Source organism: Vipera ursinii, assembly GCF_947247035.1.
Source record: "Vipera ursinii genome assembly, chromosome: 3".
Classification (NCBI taxonomy): Eukaryota; Metazoa; Chordata; class Lepidosauria; order Squamata; family Viperidae; genus Vipera; species Vipera ursinii.
In genome coordinates, this window is record NC_139516.1 from 37,144,334 (window position 1) to 37,166,212 (window position 21,879).

A 21,879-nucleotide genomic window follows, 5' to 3' on the forward strand; every position below is an offset into this window, starting at 1 on the left:
TGTTGCCTAGGTAGGAAAGGAATCAGGAAGCATTCTCACTTCATCAGTATGTTGCATACAGATGAGGAGTCTTGCTTTGGATTGACATCAGGTGCAAAGAGCATTCTCCACTGGACTTTTTCCTAGTTTAATTTGAGTCTCTAATAAAAAGCAAAAAATGTCTTGCTGTTAGCAAAACCCTTTCCTCCATTGGCAGGAGTCAGAGATGTACCTGCATATTCAGTTTTTAAATGAAGAAAAGGTGAATGGAAGGAAAGCAATATTCCCCATTATATCTCCTGGTACTGTAACCTGCCTTGTTGTCATGCCAACAGAACAGCATCAGAATATACTTTCTGAGTACATTGAATATGGCAGATGTTATATTGATAAATACAATAGATGCCTGATGAAGAAAAAAATTAAAAGTCTGTTTGGGAGACAACAAACATGCTTAGAAATGGTAAATCTGCCCAAAAACAATAACTTTTTTGTGTTTTGCTAAATAGTTCTTTTAAAATGATAGGGAAGTCCATACCCTTGAGAGTAATATATTGCATTTCACCTAATTGAGGACAGAAAACAGGAATCAGCAGGGGAAACTGCAGCTTATCTTGGACCACTAATAGGAGTTCCTCTATAATATGAAAAGATGGAAAATGTTAGGAAAGAAATGTATGCATAAATGAGCTTTGTTAACAACCAATGCATTGTCTACAGCTGCAAACTTTATGATTAAACCACTTGGCCCAGTTTTGGAGTTTGCTTTGTTTTTTTCTCTCTGTCCCACTTCATCTGATGGAGAATTCTAGGAAACTCAGATATTTGCCTACTCTTTTGTGGTGTTTTGACATATAATTAAAAATATTCCCCCAAGTATGTGTTTTGACTTCCCTCCTCTACAGCCCTACACACTAAAGCTACTTTGTGTTAATATGTTCTATTAGATGCAATTCTTGAGATGAAACAGTAATCAATACATAGAATGCAGTGAATTCTTCATGCACTGTTTGCCTTAACATCCCATGAGGGATCCTGTATCTTTCAACACTTTATTGCCACTATAAAAATTCAAAATTCAAACTGTTCTTTCTTAATGCTTTTGGTCATGTGGTGGCTGGAAGATGGAAAAGTCCAATTTCTTATGTATCCTCAAGATAATTCACAGGAAGTTAGTAACTTCATAACAGTTCAGTTCAAAGAAGTAGGGTAAGTTTTAAGGAATACCTAGGTCAACTAAGGATATAGAAATATAGCCTTTTGATTATACAGGAATGTTCTATATTGACATCTGTACTGATGTGGTCATAGATGGCATTGAGCTACTTGTTCTACTTTATGTTGAATCATTTAGTATGAAAGGGTCTCTTTCCAGTACCTTACCAATCTGAAGTCAAACTGCAATCACTTTTACTACTGCTGGGCTCAAAATACAGAAAACAGGTAGGGAACACCGTTAACTTGTCAGTGCTTTCCCTCCAGCTGAGCAATAGTAAAGTATAAAAATGGCTGCAGAGAAGTAGGCAGTGCATACTTCAGATATAAGTGTTACAAAAATCCAGACAGTCACTTGATGGCAACAAAGAGATACAGAAAAACAACTCTTTCCTACCATCCAATGATTATGTGGATTGCTGTAGCCCACATTGCTGTAGCCCACATGCACGGCCCCCGACCTTCGCTCCTTCCGGCGCAATCTCAAAACTTTTCTTTTTGAACAATCCGGCCTGGCCTGATGGGATGGGGTTGGGTTTTATAAATTGGTCTTAACTTTTAATGTGTATTAATTTATTTACGGGCATTGCTGTTTAATTACTTTTTAATTTTTGTATCCAGTTTTTATTATGTATTGCCCTGTTCACCGCCCTGAGTCCTTCGGGAGAAGGGCGGTATACAAATTAAATTAAATTAAATTAAAATTAAAAATTTGTAGTTTTACAAGAATTATTCTGAAGAGCTGCTTCTGGTCTTATCAAAGGAAGAACAGGGCACTTCTCTGCTATTTGCTAAACATTATTTTTTAAGGGTTCCACCGTGTATCACTGAAAATAGGCATTGCTGTTTTTAAAATATGTGCACAATGTTAAAGCCACAACATAATTTCTGAGATTCTTAAGAAAGGAAGATGTTGTGCTTGCACTCGATCCAAAGCACAAATTATCTGCAAAATGTTCAAAGAATTAAAGATCACAGCATTTATTCAAAACATGAAAATGTTAGATAAAAGAGTTGCCATCAGGCTGAAAGAAGAAGAAATAAGTAAGCCTTTACTCCCAAAAGTCCTGCTTTTAGTTTTGCAAATGAGTACACCATCACCTATTTCTGGAGCCAAAACCTCTTTCTTGCAATTGGGGAAGAGAGAAGTCTGTCATTTTCATTGTGGGGTTGGAGTCTGTCAAGCCATCTTCAAGACTTCTAGAAAGAAATGACTTATCAAGGAATCTTGTTTTAATACCTCTTATAAGATGAATTCCTGTTGTTGTTTTTTTTCCTTTTTGAAATGGCTTTGAGCTCTTTTCAGAAAGGGCAGGAAATTAAGAAGGACAACTGAAAAGAGAGATGATTCCGTAGGTCCAGTTAATTGAAATGTTCATGTATGCAGAGTGTTTACAAAGTTCTTGTGCAGTTTTAATTTTAACAAATTACTCAGTCAATGCTTCTTTGAAGCTGCTGCCAACACAGCTGTTTTCCTCTATCCCCAGGAGATGCTGCCTCTGCATTGCTGAAAAATAGCCATTGTTTTATGTTTTGAAGAGTAGTACAAAAATATTTCAATAACAAAGTTGCTATCAACCAAAATGTTTCTTTAGAATTAGATGTAAATTAAAATAAATTCTATATGTATTTTCTGCTAATAATATAACTGTAATGTGGTGGCAGAACAAAAATAATCCTTTATAAAAATTACCATAGATACACCATTCTTGAAGCCATATTGATTGTCATAAAGACCATAGGTAATTTGGTAACTATTAAAATAGAGGGACTAGTACTAGTTTCAACTTATTTGTAAATCACATTCTATCTAGAGAGGCAACACTAAATATTAAAATAGCAGCCAGGATCCAAAGAAGTCCACAGAACTATCCAAAATGCTTCCTTGAATACAAAAGTTTTTTTTTCCAATCCCAGAAACAAGATCTAATACAACATAGAATGCTTCTTCAGAATAATTTAGGTTTTGAGGAGCAGCTGGAAGGAGGCTTTCAGATAAAATGGGATGCCATATTCCTATATAAGTTAGATCTCTATATCCCTACCAGTTTTCATAAATGTGAAGACTTAAAACCTGCCCCCACACAAAACATACATGACAAACATAAATGTACACACACACAAAATCCACAAGTTATTCTTCCCCTGCCTTAATAACTAGAATGATTAGATGGTTGTTTGGTTGAGAATGTAACAGAACATGAAAGCATGAGCCACATGATCAGAAATTTTATATGTCATGGCAAGGCTATTTTGTCTGGCCATCATAATTCATATTCTGGCTTGGAAGTTCATTATTTCATAACTGTTGCAAGGCAACCTTCTCTTTTCCAAGTAAGTTGGATTACAGTTTTTCAATGTATGAAAACTATAGTTGGTGACATCTAATTATCCCTGGATTGGTGAATTTTCTTTTCAAAAGATTATTCCAAAAGTTATTTTTCTAATAATGGTAAGAAACTGGCCTATGTTCTAGTTTATTGGTTCTTACATTTGCTATTTTTGTAACCTAAATAAATATTGCAGAACGACACTCTGATCCTTTTATATTTTTCTAGTATATTCCCCATAACCTTTACTTTGAAGTTTAATGGCTCAAGTTCTTTTCTTTCCTCATCGTGATATTCTTTGCACTTGTTCTAATTTGAATTTAACATTAATCACCAAAACCAGGATTCTTGGCTTAATTCCAAAACCTTCCTTCTGGAGATGCCATTAAGTCTGGATCTGTGGTCAGATTCCACAGCAGTAGCAGCACCATTTGCTACACAAGCAAGAGTCACATATGTTGATGTTGAAAATAGCCTTAGAAGACTGAAAGAATTCCTGAGCACATTCACAAGCATCACTTGGATGCCAGGGAGTGATTCTGAAGCCATTCTAATCTGGGTTTGTGTCTTGACATTCCAACAAATGATACCAGTTATATTTCATTACCCTCCTCCAGAGCACTAGAATCTATTTTTTAAAAAAATGGAGAAAGAACGTATTAAAATCTGAGGTGAGCTAAGCTTGGGGAATCTATGTTATTTTATTTCTCATTCCCTCCCTCCCTCCCTCCCTCTTCCTTCCTTCCTTCCTTCCTTCCTTCCTTCCTTCCTTCCTTCCTTCCTTCCTGTCATTCACATTTTTAGCATTGTAAAACCTAGTGCAAGGTGTATGTGCTCTATTATTCTCTGTTAGTAAACTTCTGGCTTTTCTGTTTTGGAGTTTTAGATTGCCTGCCTTAGAACAATTATTTCCAAAATGGGTCACAAAAATCCTAGGGACAGGGCATTGTGTACTGAAAAATAACAATGAAGCAACCAGAGCTAATGAAAGGCAACAGACTGATGGAGAAGACATTAAAAATGCTAAGTTCCCTTTTTTTCAGAATTAGTTGTAGGAACGTCATGATCTGCTACATTAGTTACTGGCTCATTGCTGAACAAAATGAATCCACAAACAGCAATATTTTCTAAGCTAGCAACTCGTTTAAAAATTCATTTGAAAGAACCAGACTTTGTAACAGTTTTAATAAGAAGTCCTGATTAAGTTGCAAAGTAATAAGTCTGCATTCCAAATTGAGAGGAAAATGAACTCTTTTTGTGAAGAAAATGCTGAACTCAGCAATGAACAATTTTGAGGTTACAGATGGAGATATCATTCTTTTTACCCCCAGAGCCATATAGAATATTTCCACACTAGTGATTTAAACTGTCACCCAGAGATTGCTGGGGCAATATCAAGCCTGTTTTTATTAGTGACACATAATGTTACAAACTGCCATTATGGAAATGCTCAAATGCAAATCAGAATGCTATTATTCCACTTGTGGAAGCAAATATGAACTAAAGGAAAACAATTGCCACAGATTCTGGGGACAACTTGTCATTTCTTTACATTTTGATCTATAATTAATGAGACAGGATGATGAGCAGCAATGCTCATTAGGTGTTGGATCAAAACATCAAATAATCCAGGGAGGTAATTTTAAAAATTCAGCATGATAATGTTACAAGTATGTTCTACCAACTTTCTGAATTTAGTTAAGTAACTCTTGGAAGATTTCAGCCTCTTATTTAAAATTTAGATTTACAGCAATATTTTTTCAATCAGATTTATTAAAAAGACATAGCTTTAAGCTTCTAGAACGTCTGGAAAGATATGAAGATCAAGAGGGCAAGAAGTCATTCAGCTGGAATCTGTAAAGGTAAAAGTAAATGTTTGTCCTGTCCAGTTGTGTCTGACTCTAGGATGGGGGGAAGTGGTCATCTCCATTTCTTAGCCAAGGAAACTATCATTGTCTGAAGACACTTCCATGGCCATGTGGCCAACATGTCTCTGGGCCGAGGGACGCTATTACCATCTCACCAAAGTGGCATCTATTTATCTACTTGTATGTTCATGCTTTCAAACTGCTAGATGGGCAGGACCTGGGGCAAGTAACGGGAGCTCACCCTATCAAACAGCACTTCAGTCTTGAACCGGGGCTGTTGGATTTCCAGCTGACAAGCTGGGCATCTTTAACCACTGAGCCATTGCACCTGTTAATCTGTAGTTAAGACTTAACACAAAGAAAGCTAAGTGAGAACAAATTGGAAGAAAATAAGAGGACACACTTTGTGGCCCTCAAAGATCGAAGTTCTTACAAAATTTTCCTTTGGATTTTGAGGAAGCATGACTACAGTCAATGCGTAATCTTTTACTCCAATGATAACAGTGATAACAGTTATGACAAAGAGGCACCCCAAGGACTTTAATCTTTAACTTATGGGAATCTATTTCCATAAAATTGCATCAATGACTCCGTCTCTGCATCCATCACTCCCAAATCAAAGTCTACTGTATATAAACACTGAATAATGATCAGTGTTTCCATGAAATCATAAAAGAAAGGAGTTGGGAAGGGGCCAATAACTCTAAATTTCTGCTTCATATGGAAATCCAGTTAAAGTATCTCTGACAGATGACTATCTAAGCCTCTTCTTGAAAACAATCATAAGCAGCAGCATTCCATTTCTCTAGGTAAAGTTTTCATTAGTGGATTTCTCTTACTATTATAAAGGGTTTCTTTTCTAGATTTAGTCAGAATCTGCTTTCTTCTTTGTTTATTATTTTCATAAATAATCACAAACCACAGCAGGAAAATGGTGTTTTCAGTAATTAAAAGAAATCTGGGGGAAAAAACACACACAAGCAATAGTATTTACCATAGAAAAGTCAGCATAATAAGTAGGTAAAACTCAGTAAACTGTAAAGCTGTACAAAAGATTTAGACATTCTCTACATAGATTGATGAAAAGAGTTAGAACAAGGCAGTTAACAACTGCGGAATTGAGAGATGAAAATGAAAAAACTTAAATTTAGCTAGTTATAGAGCAGAGTTTCTAATGGCCATAGCTTCACTTAGGAATCTTACAATTTTTAAAATATAATTACAGTGCAGCAACTAATTTATTATCACTTATTGTGATAGGTGGAAATAATTGTTAAAAAGTTGTTCAGTGAGATCATGATGCCAAGAGTGATATAAAAGTCAATCTAGTGCACATATACACACTCAGTTTTGTTGTAAGTGCAAATGGAAAGATGATCCTGACAAGGATATCTACCAGTAGTAACAATTAAGGGCAGGACCTCATTCCAAAGTGAAGGGCCTTCTGAACAAGGCATGAATGACATGACAGATTATATGACTTATTAACAGCAAAATTTAGAATTCCACTTAAGCTCTACGAGAGCTTTATCAGGACCCTAGCTACATAAGGTAGCTAGCCCATAGTAAGACAAATCCAAATGGATTGATTTTTGATTTTTCAAGAATGAAGTATAAACTGTTCAAGACTGTACGTTGTACCAAGGATTCCCTCCAGGATGTTTGTTTTAGACTGAATTTAAGACAGCAAGGGAGACATAGCCAAGTTCCAAAGAAAAACAATTGTGGTTGGTTGAAGGATATTAAGAATGGCTTTCAAAGTGTTCAACTGAATTATTTCCAAAGTAACAGTGTCCTTATATTCATAAAGTTGAGCACCATATAACAGCCAACTGAAGACCTTGCTTTTAAATAATTTGATTTCTGTAAATGCAACAATGCCTTTGTGGCTTCCAAATTTAATCTTGTTGGAGGTTTTTTATGCTCTCGTAAGCACTCACAGATTTGATGATTCCAGAGATAGATGGTAGAAAATGAAAAGTCCTTGACTTGCTCAATAGTGTTGCCAATGATTTGCCAATTATAAGAAAACTTAAAGCACTTTTTAGTGAGCCCTGGGTCTTTGTTTTAGTATAGCTAATTTTTAGGCTTTCCAAACACAGAAGGATATTCCTGCTCCTAAGCATCTATGGAGGCCAGCTTGGGATATGGATAAAGTGGTATCATCATCTGCCTTGATAAAGATACAAATTTATGTTTGGCATGCACCAGAACAATATCACTAGTGGAAAAATTAATAAGAGAATGCATCCCTACTTGACTTTTGAAGAGGGGACCGGAGGCAATTAATCCCATTTTTTTATATTTGTGTGAAGATATTCTCATGTAGCAGCATTATCAGCTTGAGAAGGTTACAGTCAATAGAAAAGGTGGCTAGCTTTCTCCATGGTCTCTCCCAGAGATCTGAGTCAAAAGCTGTCCTCAGATATACTTCATCAAAATCAGTTGAAATAGATGATATCTCAATAGGATATCATACATTTAATTTGTCATATCCTGTTTCAACATACCTCACTGCTTTCTCACAGTAAGTAAATAACAATATTGTTGCAAGCACAGGTCATAACAGTGTAGCACAGCACAAAATACAATATAATAAAATAACAGTAGGATAGGATAGGATAGGATAGGATAGGATAGGATAGGATAGGATAGGATAGGATAGGATAGGATAGGATAGGATAGGATAGGATAGGATAGGATAGATAACATTGTATGCAAAGAGGTTGAAGCAACATAAAGCCAGGACTACAATTAATAACTTAAATATTTTAAGTTTAAGTGACAGCAAAGCAAAAGTAGCCACCTGTCCACTAACAGTGGGAAATACATTTGCAAGGATTAATTCAATGATATGAGCACAAGCTCTTACATTCACCTACCATTGAGAATTTGGCCCTGGTCTCATAAATAGGGCCATGGAAGACTTTATCAACACCACAAGGATAGAGATGCCATTCAACAAGGATCTTATAAGGTGTCCCTTCAAGATATGCTAAAGGCATAGTCTAAAGTGAAGGGATATAAAAGCCTTTCTCAGTGCAACACTGGTAATATTTAACTGTAGATTTTTAAGGTTGTACATCACCCGGTATCCTGTGTGTGAGTTGGGCGGCTATATAAATATGTTTAATAAGTAAATATTAGCCATAGTTAGAAGAGGCTTCTATTATGTTTACAATGAAGAAAGCAAGATGAAAATTTGGTTTATACTGCAGTAGCATCTTTATTACAATCCCTTTCAAAAAGCCTATTTCCAATATTTTCTCTATTTCAAGAGCTAAGTTGCTCAAAAGGGTTTTTCGTAGTTGCTTTCCCTCTAATGGAAGTTTCTTGAAACCTTCTACAGTATTTTTAAGTACGGTATATCATATTGTGCTTTTTTATTACAAGACCTAATCTATTATTGATCTAATTTACATATCAGTGTGGTATAAATCATAATTAGCCTAACCAAACCATATTTTACTGAAGCCTAAGTTTATGTTGGTTTAAAATTATTAAATAATTTAGTTTGGTGTATGCACTCCCTAAGGTTCTTTGCCAACAAAAGCATAGAAACTTGTGTCAGGAAATGAGATAGTAAATCACAGTAGGAGAGTGGAAACAGTTTAACAATGCCAATTACTAGTTGGGTTTCATAAGCTAGAAAACTCCAGTCAGATCTAGATTTCCCAGATTAAAGTAGAACCGCTTATTCTCTTGCAGACTCAGGAAATTTTGTCCTGCAGTTCTGACCCCCAAGGGATTCCCAAGGCAATTTAAGTCTGGAGTACATCAACAAGCTTCCCTATTTTCCCCACATTTGCTGGAAATAGCTTGGCACTGAAGTAAACCCCAGCTGTTATATAAATTTCTCTCCCATGAATTTCCAGTCTGCATTGGAATCACATTTGGTTTGGAGAAAGGAATGGGGCAGCCAGCCAAAAAAATTCTTTTAAATCTTTTTTAAAAGCCCTGCTAGAGCCTTTGTCTAAAGTCTAATTTTTTTCCCTTGATCAAATTGAATCCATTCTTCTAGCTTGCAAACCTATCTCTATTCTCCATGCAGAATTTTATCTTGGGATTTTGGCACTGTGTTAGTGAGACCCCGATCTCTTCTATTCCAAACCAACATACCTGCCTACCATTCAGTCCCGATCCATGGAAAGGCAACTCTTTTCCCAACATTTCATATGTAGGATGGTAGTATACAAAATTTTGTATAGGAAATAGTGAAACCTGGTCTGTGTGTACCTAGCACCATTTGTAGTTCTCTAATGCATCCCTGGCAGACCAATCTATTAAGAAAACAAAAGTAGTCAAATTGGCAGAAGATTCTTTTCCAACTGAGTCTGTGTTTTGCAGATAATGGAAGGATGAAAGCCAGGACTTGGCAGAAGCATTGCTCAAAAATTCTTCGTAACCAAGAAAAGGCCAGGAAAGGGGAGGACTTTAAACACCAAAACAGTATTAAGGAGCAAAAATTACAATATAGTATAAAGATTACAAGAAAATTCCTGCATACTTTGAAAGGCTAGGTGTAAAACAACCCACAAACCAATCTATGGGTATGAACAATGCAGATGTTTAGATTTCATTATTGCATTATTTCATTAAGTTACATACTAAATTAGCAGGAAAAAGATCTTTATAACATTTATATTTTATTGTGTTTTACTAATCTAGATGAAATGTTAATATTTATTGCTAGTCCATGTATGATATGCTATATCTTAAATAATAGCAGGAAAAAATAGTGATTTCAGGAAAATGAATCTCCCAAAGGTTGTCTAGCAATTATGATGTTAGTTCTTTGGATATTCAGGATAATGTCTTGTATATTCTGAGTGGTGGGTTTTTTTTAACTTTTGACCTGTTACGTTGATAGGTTTCTGAACTAATTGTAGTTTCATGGTTGTGCCACACTGTGTACTTGTGTACTTCTAACAAAAACCTAAGAAACTTTTTCCAAATTGTCAGTTTCAATTCTTTACAAATGTATGTACTATTATTATTATAATAAACTGCTGGGAAATTTTGATGGGAAGCATTATATAAGTTTCAAATCACAAATCAATCAAAACTTTCTACACTAAATAGTTGGGAAATATTCTTAAATTACAGTAATAGCAGCAAAATATAGCAATGCAATTGTCTCTGTCTCTCTTCTGAAACCAGGCAGACAGGAGTGGATTTTGCATGAAAGAGAAGAGAAATCAGTCCTGTTAAGGGAATACCACCAAAGTCTGATTTTATTATTTTTAAGGGGAAGGATAATTTGGAGTGTATACAGGTAGTCCTTGACACAATTAGGACTAGAATTTCTGTTGCTAAGCAAGTCAGTTGTAAAGTGAGTAATTTTATGACATTTTTTGCCTCTGTTGTTAAGTAAATCACTTGAGTTGTTTTATGAATCATGCACTCAATAAGCAAATCTGGCTTATTGCCCATTGACTTTGCTTGTCAGAAGCCAGACAGAAAAGTCACAAATGGCGATTACATGACCCCGGGGATGCTGCAACTGTGGTAAATACATGCTGATTATGCTGCATCAGTTGTAACTGTGAGGACTGGCTATAAGTCGTGTTTTTAGCATCATTGTAACTTTGAACAGTTGCTAAACAAATGGTTGTAAATCGAGGACTACCTGTATTTGTCTACTAAGCCACTATTCAAATCTTTAATTCCAGTTGATGAATTTTGAGCGCTTGAGTGTATGTGTATCAGGCTCTGAGCTGATACATTTATTTTATTTTTTTATTATTATTACACTTCTATGCTGCCCTTCTTACTGAGGTGTCTCTAGGAAGCTTAGATTCATGTAATTAAAATATGATACAAAACAATAAATACAAATATACATTTAAAAATCAGTTAATATTCAATAGAAGATAGGAGGAAGGGAGCAAAATACACACAGAGGATGATGTGGGGGTCTGTCTAATCCAGACATGTCAAACACAAGGCCCGGGGGCCAGATCCGGCCCGCGAAGTGGTTTCATGCGGCCTGTGAAGCCATCCTGGAAACAGTGAGGGAATGGCCCCCAGTACCTTGGCCCTGGCCCAGAGACCCTCCTCCTGCCACAGACCCTCAGATCTGTCCTGCCCAGGCCCCCATAGGCACCCTTGATGCGAACGATGTAGTGCTGGCCACGCCCACCCAGTAGGCCATACGCACTTTAGCCACACCCACCCAGTAGGCCACACTCACCCAGGCCACACCCACCTGGCCCCCTGAGGGCAACCGCAATGCTGATGCGGCCCTCAATGAAATTGAGTTTGACACCCCTGGTCTAATCCATGAACCACCTCCAAGATGTCACTCTCCCATTGGGACCCCAGGCCAGCTGCCAGAGTCAAGTCTTAAAAAGGGCTTGAAGACCTTTTGGAAGGCCAGGAGGGTGAATGCAGATCTCACCTCAGGGGGCAGGATGTTTCAGAGGACAGGCATTACAGCAGAAAAGGCTCTTCTCCTGGGCCCCACCAGTGAAATTTCTTGACTGATGGGGTCCTCAGCATGCCTCTTCTGCTGGCAGATGTGGGGTGGGCTAACTCCATTGGGATTAGCCAGTTGCTTGAATACCCTGGACCCATGATATGAAGAGCTTTAACGGTGATAAGCAGCAACTTGAATCAGACCTGGAAGCAAATTGGCAACCAGTGTAGCTCACAGATCAGCATTGTAATATGGGCTGCTCTAGGAGCCCCAAGACCTGCCCACGCAGCTGCATTTTGCACCAGCTAAAGCTTCTAGATACTCTTCAAGAGTAGCCCTATGGAGAGTGCATTGCAATAGTCCAACCATGAGATGACCAGGGCTTGAGTGACTGAACACAGAGACTCCCAATCCAGGAACAGGCATAACTGGCGCACAACATGAAATTGTGCAAAGGGTGTCCTAGCCACAACTGCTATCTGTTCACTGGGCAGGAACCAGGTGTCCAGAAGAATCCCCGGATTGTGCACTGGGTCTGTCCAGGGTAGTGCAACCACAACCAAAACTAAAGATGTTAAAATTCTGGAGCCAGAAGCTCAACATACTTAAAGCCATTTGGTCTTACAGAGTTCAGCTGAAGTCTGTTGTCCCCCATCCAGATCCCCACAACCTCCAGGCACCATGAGACAGCAGTGACAGCACCATTTGGGTCATCAAGGATGGAGATGTACACTTGAATATCAGTAGCATACTGATCATACCTCAAATATGAACCAGCAATGTGCTATAGCTGCCAAAAGAGCCAATGCAGTTCTAGGCTGCATTAACAGAAGGAAAGAATCAAGATTGCGTGAAGTACTAATACCACTTTACAATGCCTTGGTAAGGCCACACCTGGAATACTGCATCCAGTTTTGGTCACCACGATGTAAAAAAGTTGTCGAGACTCTAGAAATAGTACAGAGAAGAGCAACAAAGATGATTGGGGGATTGGAGGCTAAAACACACAAAGAACAGTTGCAGGAAATGGGTATGTCTAGTTTAATGAAAAGAAGGATTAGGGCTGACATGATAGCAGTGTTCCAATATCTAAGTGGCTGCCATAAAGAAGAGAGGGTCAACCTATTCTCCAAAGCACCTGAAAGCAGGGCAAGAAGCAGTGGATGGAAACTAATCAACGACAGAATCAACCTAGAACTAAGAAAAAATTTCCTGACAGTTAGAACAATTAATCATTGGAATGACTTGCCTCCAGAAGTTGTGGGTGCTCCAACACTGGAGATTATCAAGAAGAGATTGGAGAATGGTTGTTTGGAATGGTATAGGGTTTCCTGCTTAAGCAGAAGTTTTGACTAGAAATCTCCAACTCTATTATTCTGTTACTCATCCTATGGTGGTGGATGCTTTCAACTAATGGCTTCATGTAGATGTTAAAAAAGAGTGGAGAATGTATAAAGCCTTGTGGGAAATGATAAAAGATTGTCCATGAGCTGGACTCTCATTCCCTATCAACACTGATTAGGACCAATGATGGAGAAAGGAGCCAAACCAGTGCAATTTCCACTGCCCAGCCCCAATTCCCACAAATCCCCAAAAAGGATACCATATTCAATGGTATCGAAGGCCACTGAGAGATCAAGGAGAGCAAGAACGGATGCACCACCCCTATCCTGCTCTCACTAGAGATCATCTATAATGTGACTGATGCTGTTTCTGCCCATAACAGGGCTTGAATCCTGACTTGGAAGGGTTCCAGATAATACTTTTTCATCCAGAACCCTCTGAAACTGACATGCAACCACCTTCTCTACCATCTTTCCTAAAAAAGAAAGCTGAGAGACTGGATGTGAATTGTCCAGACAGGGATCCAAAGATGGGATTTTTTTGCATATATGCATATCAACTAATAAATGTATGTTTTTCTGTGCCATGTACTTTTCTTGTTTATGCACATGAAGTATACTCTCTCTACATTAGTTCATTCATAATTTCTCAGTAATTTGCACATAAACAATAAATACCAATCAACCATACATACACACACATACATACACAAAGACACACACACACCAGCCCTGCCCAAGCAAAGCCTCCAATACAAATAATTATCAACTAGAGATTCCGAAGCACAAAGGACTCAAAATGCATTAAATTCTCTCTGATGTTCAGCACAAGATATGAAAGCCAAAGAAAAAAGAAAATTGATTATAGGAAATTTCACCTTTTTTCAGATAATAACTGCAATGTGAATCACGCCAATATGTCTACAGTAGACCAGCAAATGAAAGATAGTGACATTTAGCCTTATTTCAAATATTCCAGTAATAGACCACTCTGATAATTGAAGTTTTTAAATCAAATTGTAAGCAATGGGGAAAAATAAATTTACACTAGTTTTGACACTGATCTAAACTCATTCAGCATTTAAAAGCATCACAGTGGGGCAGAAAGGATGGGATACAGCATAATCATTCATCTCCAAACCCCATCCTTGCACTTTCCAATTGCTCTGTCCAATTTTAATACAGCACTTGAGGTGAAGTCTCATTAAATCAACTGCTAAAATAACCAGGGTTTTTTCCATAGCTACTGAAAACTCCTGGAGTCTTGGAGTCTGAAATGACAGTCAAATATTTCCACAATCTCTTTTGAACTACTTTTGAAAAAAGGAGTGATCTACAGCATTGATCTACAGAGTGGAGGATCCCAGTTTGGATTTAAAGCTATTGAAGAACATGTAAATTAGGAAGTTAGATACAGAAATCTTTTCTTCCTGCCTTTGAATGGAACAAATGTTTTCCCATCATAAAGTTTATTTAAAAAAAATAAGTTGAAAAGCAAATAAAAATTGACAGGCACCAATAAAAATGCAGACAACATCTGTTTAAAATCATTTAATATATCAGAAAGGCATTCCTTTTAAAAATTCAGTCTAATCAGTCCTCATTGTGGCTGTTGCCTTCCTATGCTATGCACCACTTGGCATGTGTGGCATCTGAGTGGCACTGAGATATGTTTCAGATTCTCTTTTGCCAGAGACAAAGGCCTTTTTCAGACTTCACTCTTTTTCTTCATCTCCATACGGTAAATGATCTGATAACCATCATCCCAGGCATAGATCTGCCTCTCTTTGGGGTTGTACTTCATACTGGAGTGAGAACCATATCGTTTTGGGAAGTAGACTTGGGCAGCATCTTCAGATGCCATTGAGCCACTGACATCAAAGGTACATTGAATACGGGATCGGCTGGGCAACCGTGTATTGTATACTACATAAAGAGCTCCACAGATGACAAAAGCACTCTCTGCATTCTCCCGAGGGCATGGTGTGTCCCACATTTGCTCAATGTCTAGAGATGTAGGATCTAGTTTGGCCAAAGCTATATTTTTCTCATTTTCTTGTGTGGCATAAATAGCCCAGATGCCTTCCTCGTCAGCCCCCAAATCAATGTAGTTGTAGGATGCAAGACCAAAGACAGGGATCTGCTCCTCAGCTGGGAAGACAGAACTATCAACAATTGTTTTGTTGGTCAAGCTAAACTTGATGACCTGAAATGTGCCATGTCGCCGAATATAATAAAGATATCCTCCATATACCAAATGTCCTGTGCCAACCCATGGGTAGGGCAACTTGATGCGTGCAGCCTTTCGGGTGGCAGAAAAGAGGGTGAATTCTCTCATCCTTGGAAAAACATAGACAGTGTCATTGCTGGTGCCATCAAACACATAGATCTTCTCTGAATTACTGAGGGGGTCTTTGGTCCAGAGTCCAGCAGTGCTGCCAAACCTCTTTAATATCTTCATGGCTTTGACTTGGGATATGGTGTCACTGCAATCTATAAAGAATAGTTATAGCATGCTTAATATCTACAATTTCACATCATACTGAAGCATAATATCAACAGATGTAAGCACATAAAACATTCCATCTCATGTTCAGAAATAGGTGGCTTAAATTTTACAGATTTCTAAAATTATTTATATACCACAAATTATTTATAACAGAGGGACTTTGGAGTCCTAGTGGACGATCACTTGACTATGAGCCAGCAATGTGTAGCAGCAGCCAAAAAAGCTAATACAATCCTGGGTTGTATAAATAGAGCCATAGAATTAAGATCATGTGAAGTATTAGTACTGCTTTATAAAACCCTATAAGACCACACCTGGAATACTGCAACCAATGTTGGTCACTATGCTATAAAAAAGATATTGAGACTTTGGAAAAAGTTCAGAGAAGAGCAAGTAAGATGATCCAAGGCCTAGAGGCTAAAACATATGAAGAATGGCTGCAGGACTTGGGTTTGGAAAGTCTAAAGAAAAGAAGAAATAGGGGTGACATGATAGCAGTATTCCAGTATTTGAGAGGCTGCCACCAAGAAGAGGGGGTCAGATTATTCTCCAAAGCACCAGAGGGCAGGACAAAAAACAATGGTTGGAGACTGATCAAAGAGAGAAGCAACCTGGAATTAAGGAGAAAGTTCTTAACAGTGAGGACAAATAAGCAGTGGAACAGCTTGCCTTCAGAAATTGTGGACGCTCTATCACTGGAGGTTTTTAAAAAGAGACTGGACAGTCACTTGTCTGAGATGGTATAGGTTCTCCTGCTTTAAGGGGGCTGGACTAGAAGACCTCCAAGGTCCCTTCCAGCTCTATTCTATTCTATTCTATTCTGTTCTGTTCTGTTCTGTTCTGTTCTGTTCTGTTTTTGTATGTTAAAAGTATGCTTTCCTGCAAATACTTTGCCCATTTCTGATCCAAAAGCATGTACTTTGTCACTGATGAGATATAGTAAACAACTAGGTTAACTTAGAAAGTATATCAATGATACCTTACCATATCAAATTCTAGCTTATACAGATTATCTGAATACACTTAGGGTAAAACTTGGGTTCTCTACTGGACAGTCTGTGCAAAAAAAAGATAGGTAATGAAGGTCAGGATCTACAGCAACTTAATTGCTGGTAGTTTTCAAGACAATTCCACAACAATTTGTCTGGTATGATATATGACTCCTGCCTTGGACAAGGGGTTTGATTAGAAGACCTCCAAGGTCCCTTCTAGCTCTTTAATTTTATACTTCTATGCTATTGACGAACTTTTGAGGATCTTTTGGAGTACTAGTGGTGTTTATGACACAGGTAAATTAAAGCCTTCAAGATGTTGCCATGAAGGAAAAGAAATTCGAAGCTGCTGCAACAGAATTACAGTGGGAACATGAAATATGAACAGGGGAAATCTCAGCACAGTGAAAGATGAAATGAAAAGTAAATGACTACAGATTGACAATTTAGACATCAGTACATTGAAGGACATACATAAACACACATAAGCAATGGTGTTACTTTCATAGTTATGAAGAATGTTGCCAAGATAATTCTTGGGTACAGTGCAATAACTGAATATTGTCAATCAGACATTGCAGACAATCCTTCAATATGATGATTATCCAAACTTATGCTTCAACACTGATGCAGAAAAAGAGGATTTTAACCAGTTTTATTATCAAGTTCAATCTGAAATCAAAATAATGTAAAAGCAAGATAGCCTGCTTGTTGTTGGAGACATTTAGAGGATAGTCTCCATTTACAAGAACCTCTAGTACTTGAAGATGAAGGATCAGTATTCCTTATCTTTACCAAGTCAGAAGGGTAAAGTAATTGATGGAATATCTATGAAAATATGACAGACAATAGAAGAAGAATCAGTAACCAAACCATGCCATTAAATCTGGAGAATAAAATGTGCTTCTTATGAGATTAAAAAAAACTTTGATTGTGGCAGGAATATGCTTAGGGAAATAGGAATCCCAGAATACCTGACTGTCCTTATGCAAAGCCTAAATGGGTAATCCTTGACCTATGACCATTATTTAGCAACCCTTTGAACTTATGACAGTGCTGAACCAATAGAGGTTAAAAACAGTCCTTGGAGTCTGGCTATGCCAGAATCACTGCAGTCACATGATCTCAACCTGGGTGCCTGTCCCATGATCACATGTTCACCATTTGCAACTTTCCCTGCCATCTTCCCGGAAAGTCAATGGGGAAACTAGTGGGGAACGTCGCTAGTCTCTGGGGTGAATCTCACCTACCTGGCCACCCTCCTCCAGTACCAGTGCACTTGCACCATGGTGGCCACTTGAGCATTCTTACTCACCCTCCCTGAATTGCATCATACCGCCAGGCACCCTCACTGACCTGTGGAGTGCCTCTCATGAACCCCATTGCACCTTCATGCACCTTTCTAAGTTTCCTCATGCACTTTTACACACCCTCCCTTTGCTGCACCTCACCCCTCATTGACTGTGCTTGGCCTTTCCCTTGCTATCTCCTCCACCTAGCAGCAGCCACTTACCTGCCTGCAGGCCTGGGGCCTGCAACTTTCAGCCAGATTTCCCATTACCTTTGGTCGTGGTAAGTTGGCAGAAAGCTGTCTTATGTAATGATCATAGGATTCAGTTAACCAGAACTGAAGGGATTGCCATTATTAAGCAAGGCAATTATGGTTTATGACCACAGAAGCTTGATTGAAGGAAGATATGCATGATTTTAAAATTGGAGGGGGAAAAATCAATAATCTTGCTATGGTGATGACACTACTTCGATAACTGAAAATGGAAATAAATCTAGAAACTTCAGTGATGAAATGCAGGGGGTACACGGAAAAAAGGAAGCTAAAGGAAGCTAAAGGAAGGTCAAACTAATGACAAGAGATACAGCAACCAGCCTTATTATTAGCTCAGAATAATTGAAGCTCCTGTCTGGAAGTCTGTAGTAAATTTGAGTACTTGATTATCAATTAATTGTTTATATCTGTTATAAAGGAATAAATATTGAAATGATGGATTTCTGTCTTTTAGGATCAACTATCAACAATAAAGGATCAAATGGTCAAAAATACATCTCAGACCAGCACTTGATAGGATAGCAATGAAGGCCTTGGAAAATATATTCAGATATCATAATGTGTCAATATACACAAAGGCCAGAATTGTGTAGAAATGGTTTTCACTATGACACTCTGTGGAAGCAGAAGTTGGACTTGGAGCAAGCAAGATACGAGAGTATTAATGCTTTTGAACTTTGGTGTTGAAGATCAAGGTTGTGAATAGCCAAGAAAACAAATGGATCACAGAACAAAATTCTTTCTTGTGGCACAAATGACCAGGCACAAATATTAGACAAAGGTCTATTTCCTTAAGTCCATAATTCTGGGAATGATTGAAAGGGAAGAAAAAAGAGGATAGCCAACAGCAAAATAGATGGACCTGAATTCAGTGGTAATGGTTGCCCACTGGAAAATGAGACTGGAGAAAATCTATGTTGATCCAAAAAAACTGGACCTTCCACTTACAGGAAAATGCTAGGAAGAAAACAAAATCTGTTGTTATAAAATGTAAATGTTCTTTCTGTTGTAGGAATAAAATATTAACTCCCATCCCCTCTTCCAAAACTGTCCATCCACTTAGGCTGTTGTGCTAAGTGAAGAAGAAATGCAACAACTTCCATTGGTGAGGACATAATTAATTACAGCTTCTGCTGTACACCAGCCATATCATTTTGTGAGTTTTGCATGTTAATCATTAAAATAATTTAAGGCTATGTCCTTTTTAATAACAGGCTGCTAATCTGTCTTGATTTCTTTAACAACGACCAACATAAAGTTACCAGCTATCCACTGCAATGAAGTCTCTTTTTTAATGGACATTTGTTATATTCTGATAGGAGAATTGTTTTCAGAATACTGAAGTCCTTCTTCCCTCTGGCAGAATTTTGAATTGTAAGATATGAAATAGAGTTGAACTGTATATCTAATCCCCACATGGTGATAAACATTTACAAATGCCTATCTTAATATTACTTTATTTAGTGGCTAGGCTGACATTTATCACTGAGCTGAGGCTTTCTGAGCTATGGTTTTGTGAATAATTGGCTCAATTCACACATTACATTAATCAATAAACCATCGTTTACACACCAAAATGGCTGGATTAGCACAGCATGCTAATCCAAACCCAACAACCCACATTACAGCTTTGCCCAACATGCGAACACTGCCAAATATATCTTAATAGGTGATGGTAACAATTGGGAACCATATGAAAAGATATGTGAGAGGATCATTGGGACTGGCTTCTAGTGCGAGCACATGACCTGGAGCAGGGGTCCTCAACCTTGGCAACTTTAAGACTTGTGGACTTCAACTTCTGAGAGTTGAAGACCACAAGTCTTAAAGTTGCCAAGGTTGAGGACCCCTTACCTGGAGGATTCTGCTTACCTGTCAGTTTGTCATATTTCTCATTCTTACGCTTCTTGCCAGTAGAAGCCTGATTCTCCATTAGCTTATCATCTACTTCCACACAGGGTGGGGCAGGATTTTGGGTCTCAAGATAGTCCACCTCTCGCTCCAGTCGGTCCACCCGTATTGCAGTATTTTCCACCTCTGCACGGAGTATTTCCTTATCTTTTTCTACTGTCTCCAACATGGACACCACCTTATTCTTGAAATCTCTCAGTTCAGTGGAATAACGGCTACTCTGATCATGCCACTGGGAAATGCGTTCCTGATGGTACAAAGGGAATTAGAAGCTTTAAGGGGAATGTAGGGGAAACTCTTTAGCAAGCATGCTATGTCCGAACAATTGCAGAAGAAATTTAAAAAGCTCATAACCGGATAAAAAAATGAACTCAAACTCAAACAGCATTCACTCTATAAAAATCAGGTTATATTTGATTTGACATATTACAGAGTCTTTGTTATTGTAGTCTAAATACTGAATCATGAACTTAAAATCCTGTCATGTTAGAATATCAGCTAACCCTGAGATATTTTCATCTACCTTCTGGATTTGCAGGCATCCCTATGTACCCATATTTTCATTTTTAAGATTTTCTGCCATTTAGTTTTGCTTTTAAAATTACCAAGTTGCAATTTAGACTTTAGAACTGTTATTTTATGGTTCTGTCTCCCAGTCAGCAGCATGCATCCAGCTGCTAACACTCAGAATAGCTGGGTAGAGAATTCTTGAATTTATCGCTGAAGTGCTTTAGACTTGTTATGTTTAAACAAGATGCTCCTGGTCTTCCAAATAACTGTAGCATTTTAAAATATGGAACAAGACTTTACAATCGGGAACAAACGTTGTTTTCAGAATGTTGCAAAGCTCTCGTGACAAATACAAACTAAGCAGCCTGAAATTTTCACATTCGTTCAAGCTTCCATACCATCATCTACAATCATGAACAGCACTCTCTTTCGAACTGAACATGTAGCGAGTTCCTGCTTGAGAGAGGATGGTTTCTTCTCAGCTAGCACTTCAAACTATTCCATAAGAAAACTATACAACTGTAGTCCTAATGCTGTGTGCCTACCAAGTTCAAAGAAGAATGTGTCAGTTGCCATCTCTATGTGCTCACCTCTAAGCCAGCCAGCCTTCTCTCCATGTATTCCATTAACTGCTGTTGCCCATCGACAGCACTGACCAGGATAACCAGCAGAAGCAAGATATGTTGAGGAGCCATGATTGTGCTGGTTGCCTTGTGCTTTGCCAGCCAGAGATTTCTGTACCAGAGTCTACTTCACACCACTGGAATGTTTTGACAGTTTCTCTGTAAAAGAAGGGAGGGAGAGAGCACACTCTCATTTGCTAGATTTTATTAAATCCAGATGTCTAGTTGTAGAGGAGAGGCTGGCCCATTCCAAAAGAAGACAGCTTTGAATCTTAACTCCTTTATTACCAGAATCTTACAACTACTGGAATTCAGTAGTGAGTGGATAGGAAACAATACTGTACTTATATACTGTAACTTTGTGATCATGTTGTCAACAAAGTATAAAAATAATACAGAAAGCCTTCTGTCCTGGGAGATGGATGAGAATAACTTTCAAATGGCATTTAGACCTTCTGGGAATATTTCAAACGTCTTTGTGTTTACCTGTCTATAGTTTGTATATGGCAGACTCACCTACTTTTTTATTGTGTGTTCATATAAATATTTCATTTGTAAATATGATTGTGCACATATTATATGAACCATGTTGTCAAGCCCCGTGGGCTCGACATTGA

The 21,879-nt window shown here is 38.0% G+C and overlaps 1 protein-coding gene across 1 annotated transcript; it reads right to left on the reverse strand.

The window, feature by feature from the left end:
* Positions 1-14,672: 14,672 nt before the first annotated feature.
* Positions 14,673-21,412, reverse strand: OLFML3 (olfactomedin like 3). The gene is made up of 3 exons (XM_083357975.1): positions 21,230-21,412; positions 20,091-20,376; positions 14,673-15,646 (listed from the first exon to the last, which is right to left on the reverse strand). Exons 1-3 carry the CDS (start codon positions 21,332-21,334, stop codon positions 14,862-14,864), a joined length of 1,176 nt encoding a protein of 391 aa, XP_083214101.1. The 5' UTR covers positions 21,335-21,412; the 3' UTR covers positions 14,673-14,861.
* Between the last annotated feature and the right edge of the window lie 467 nt (positions 21,413-21,879).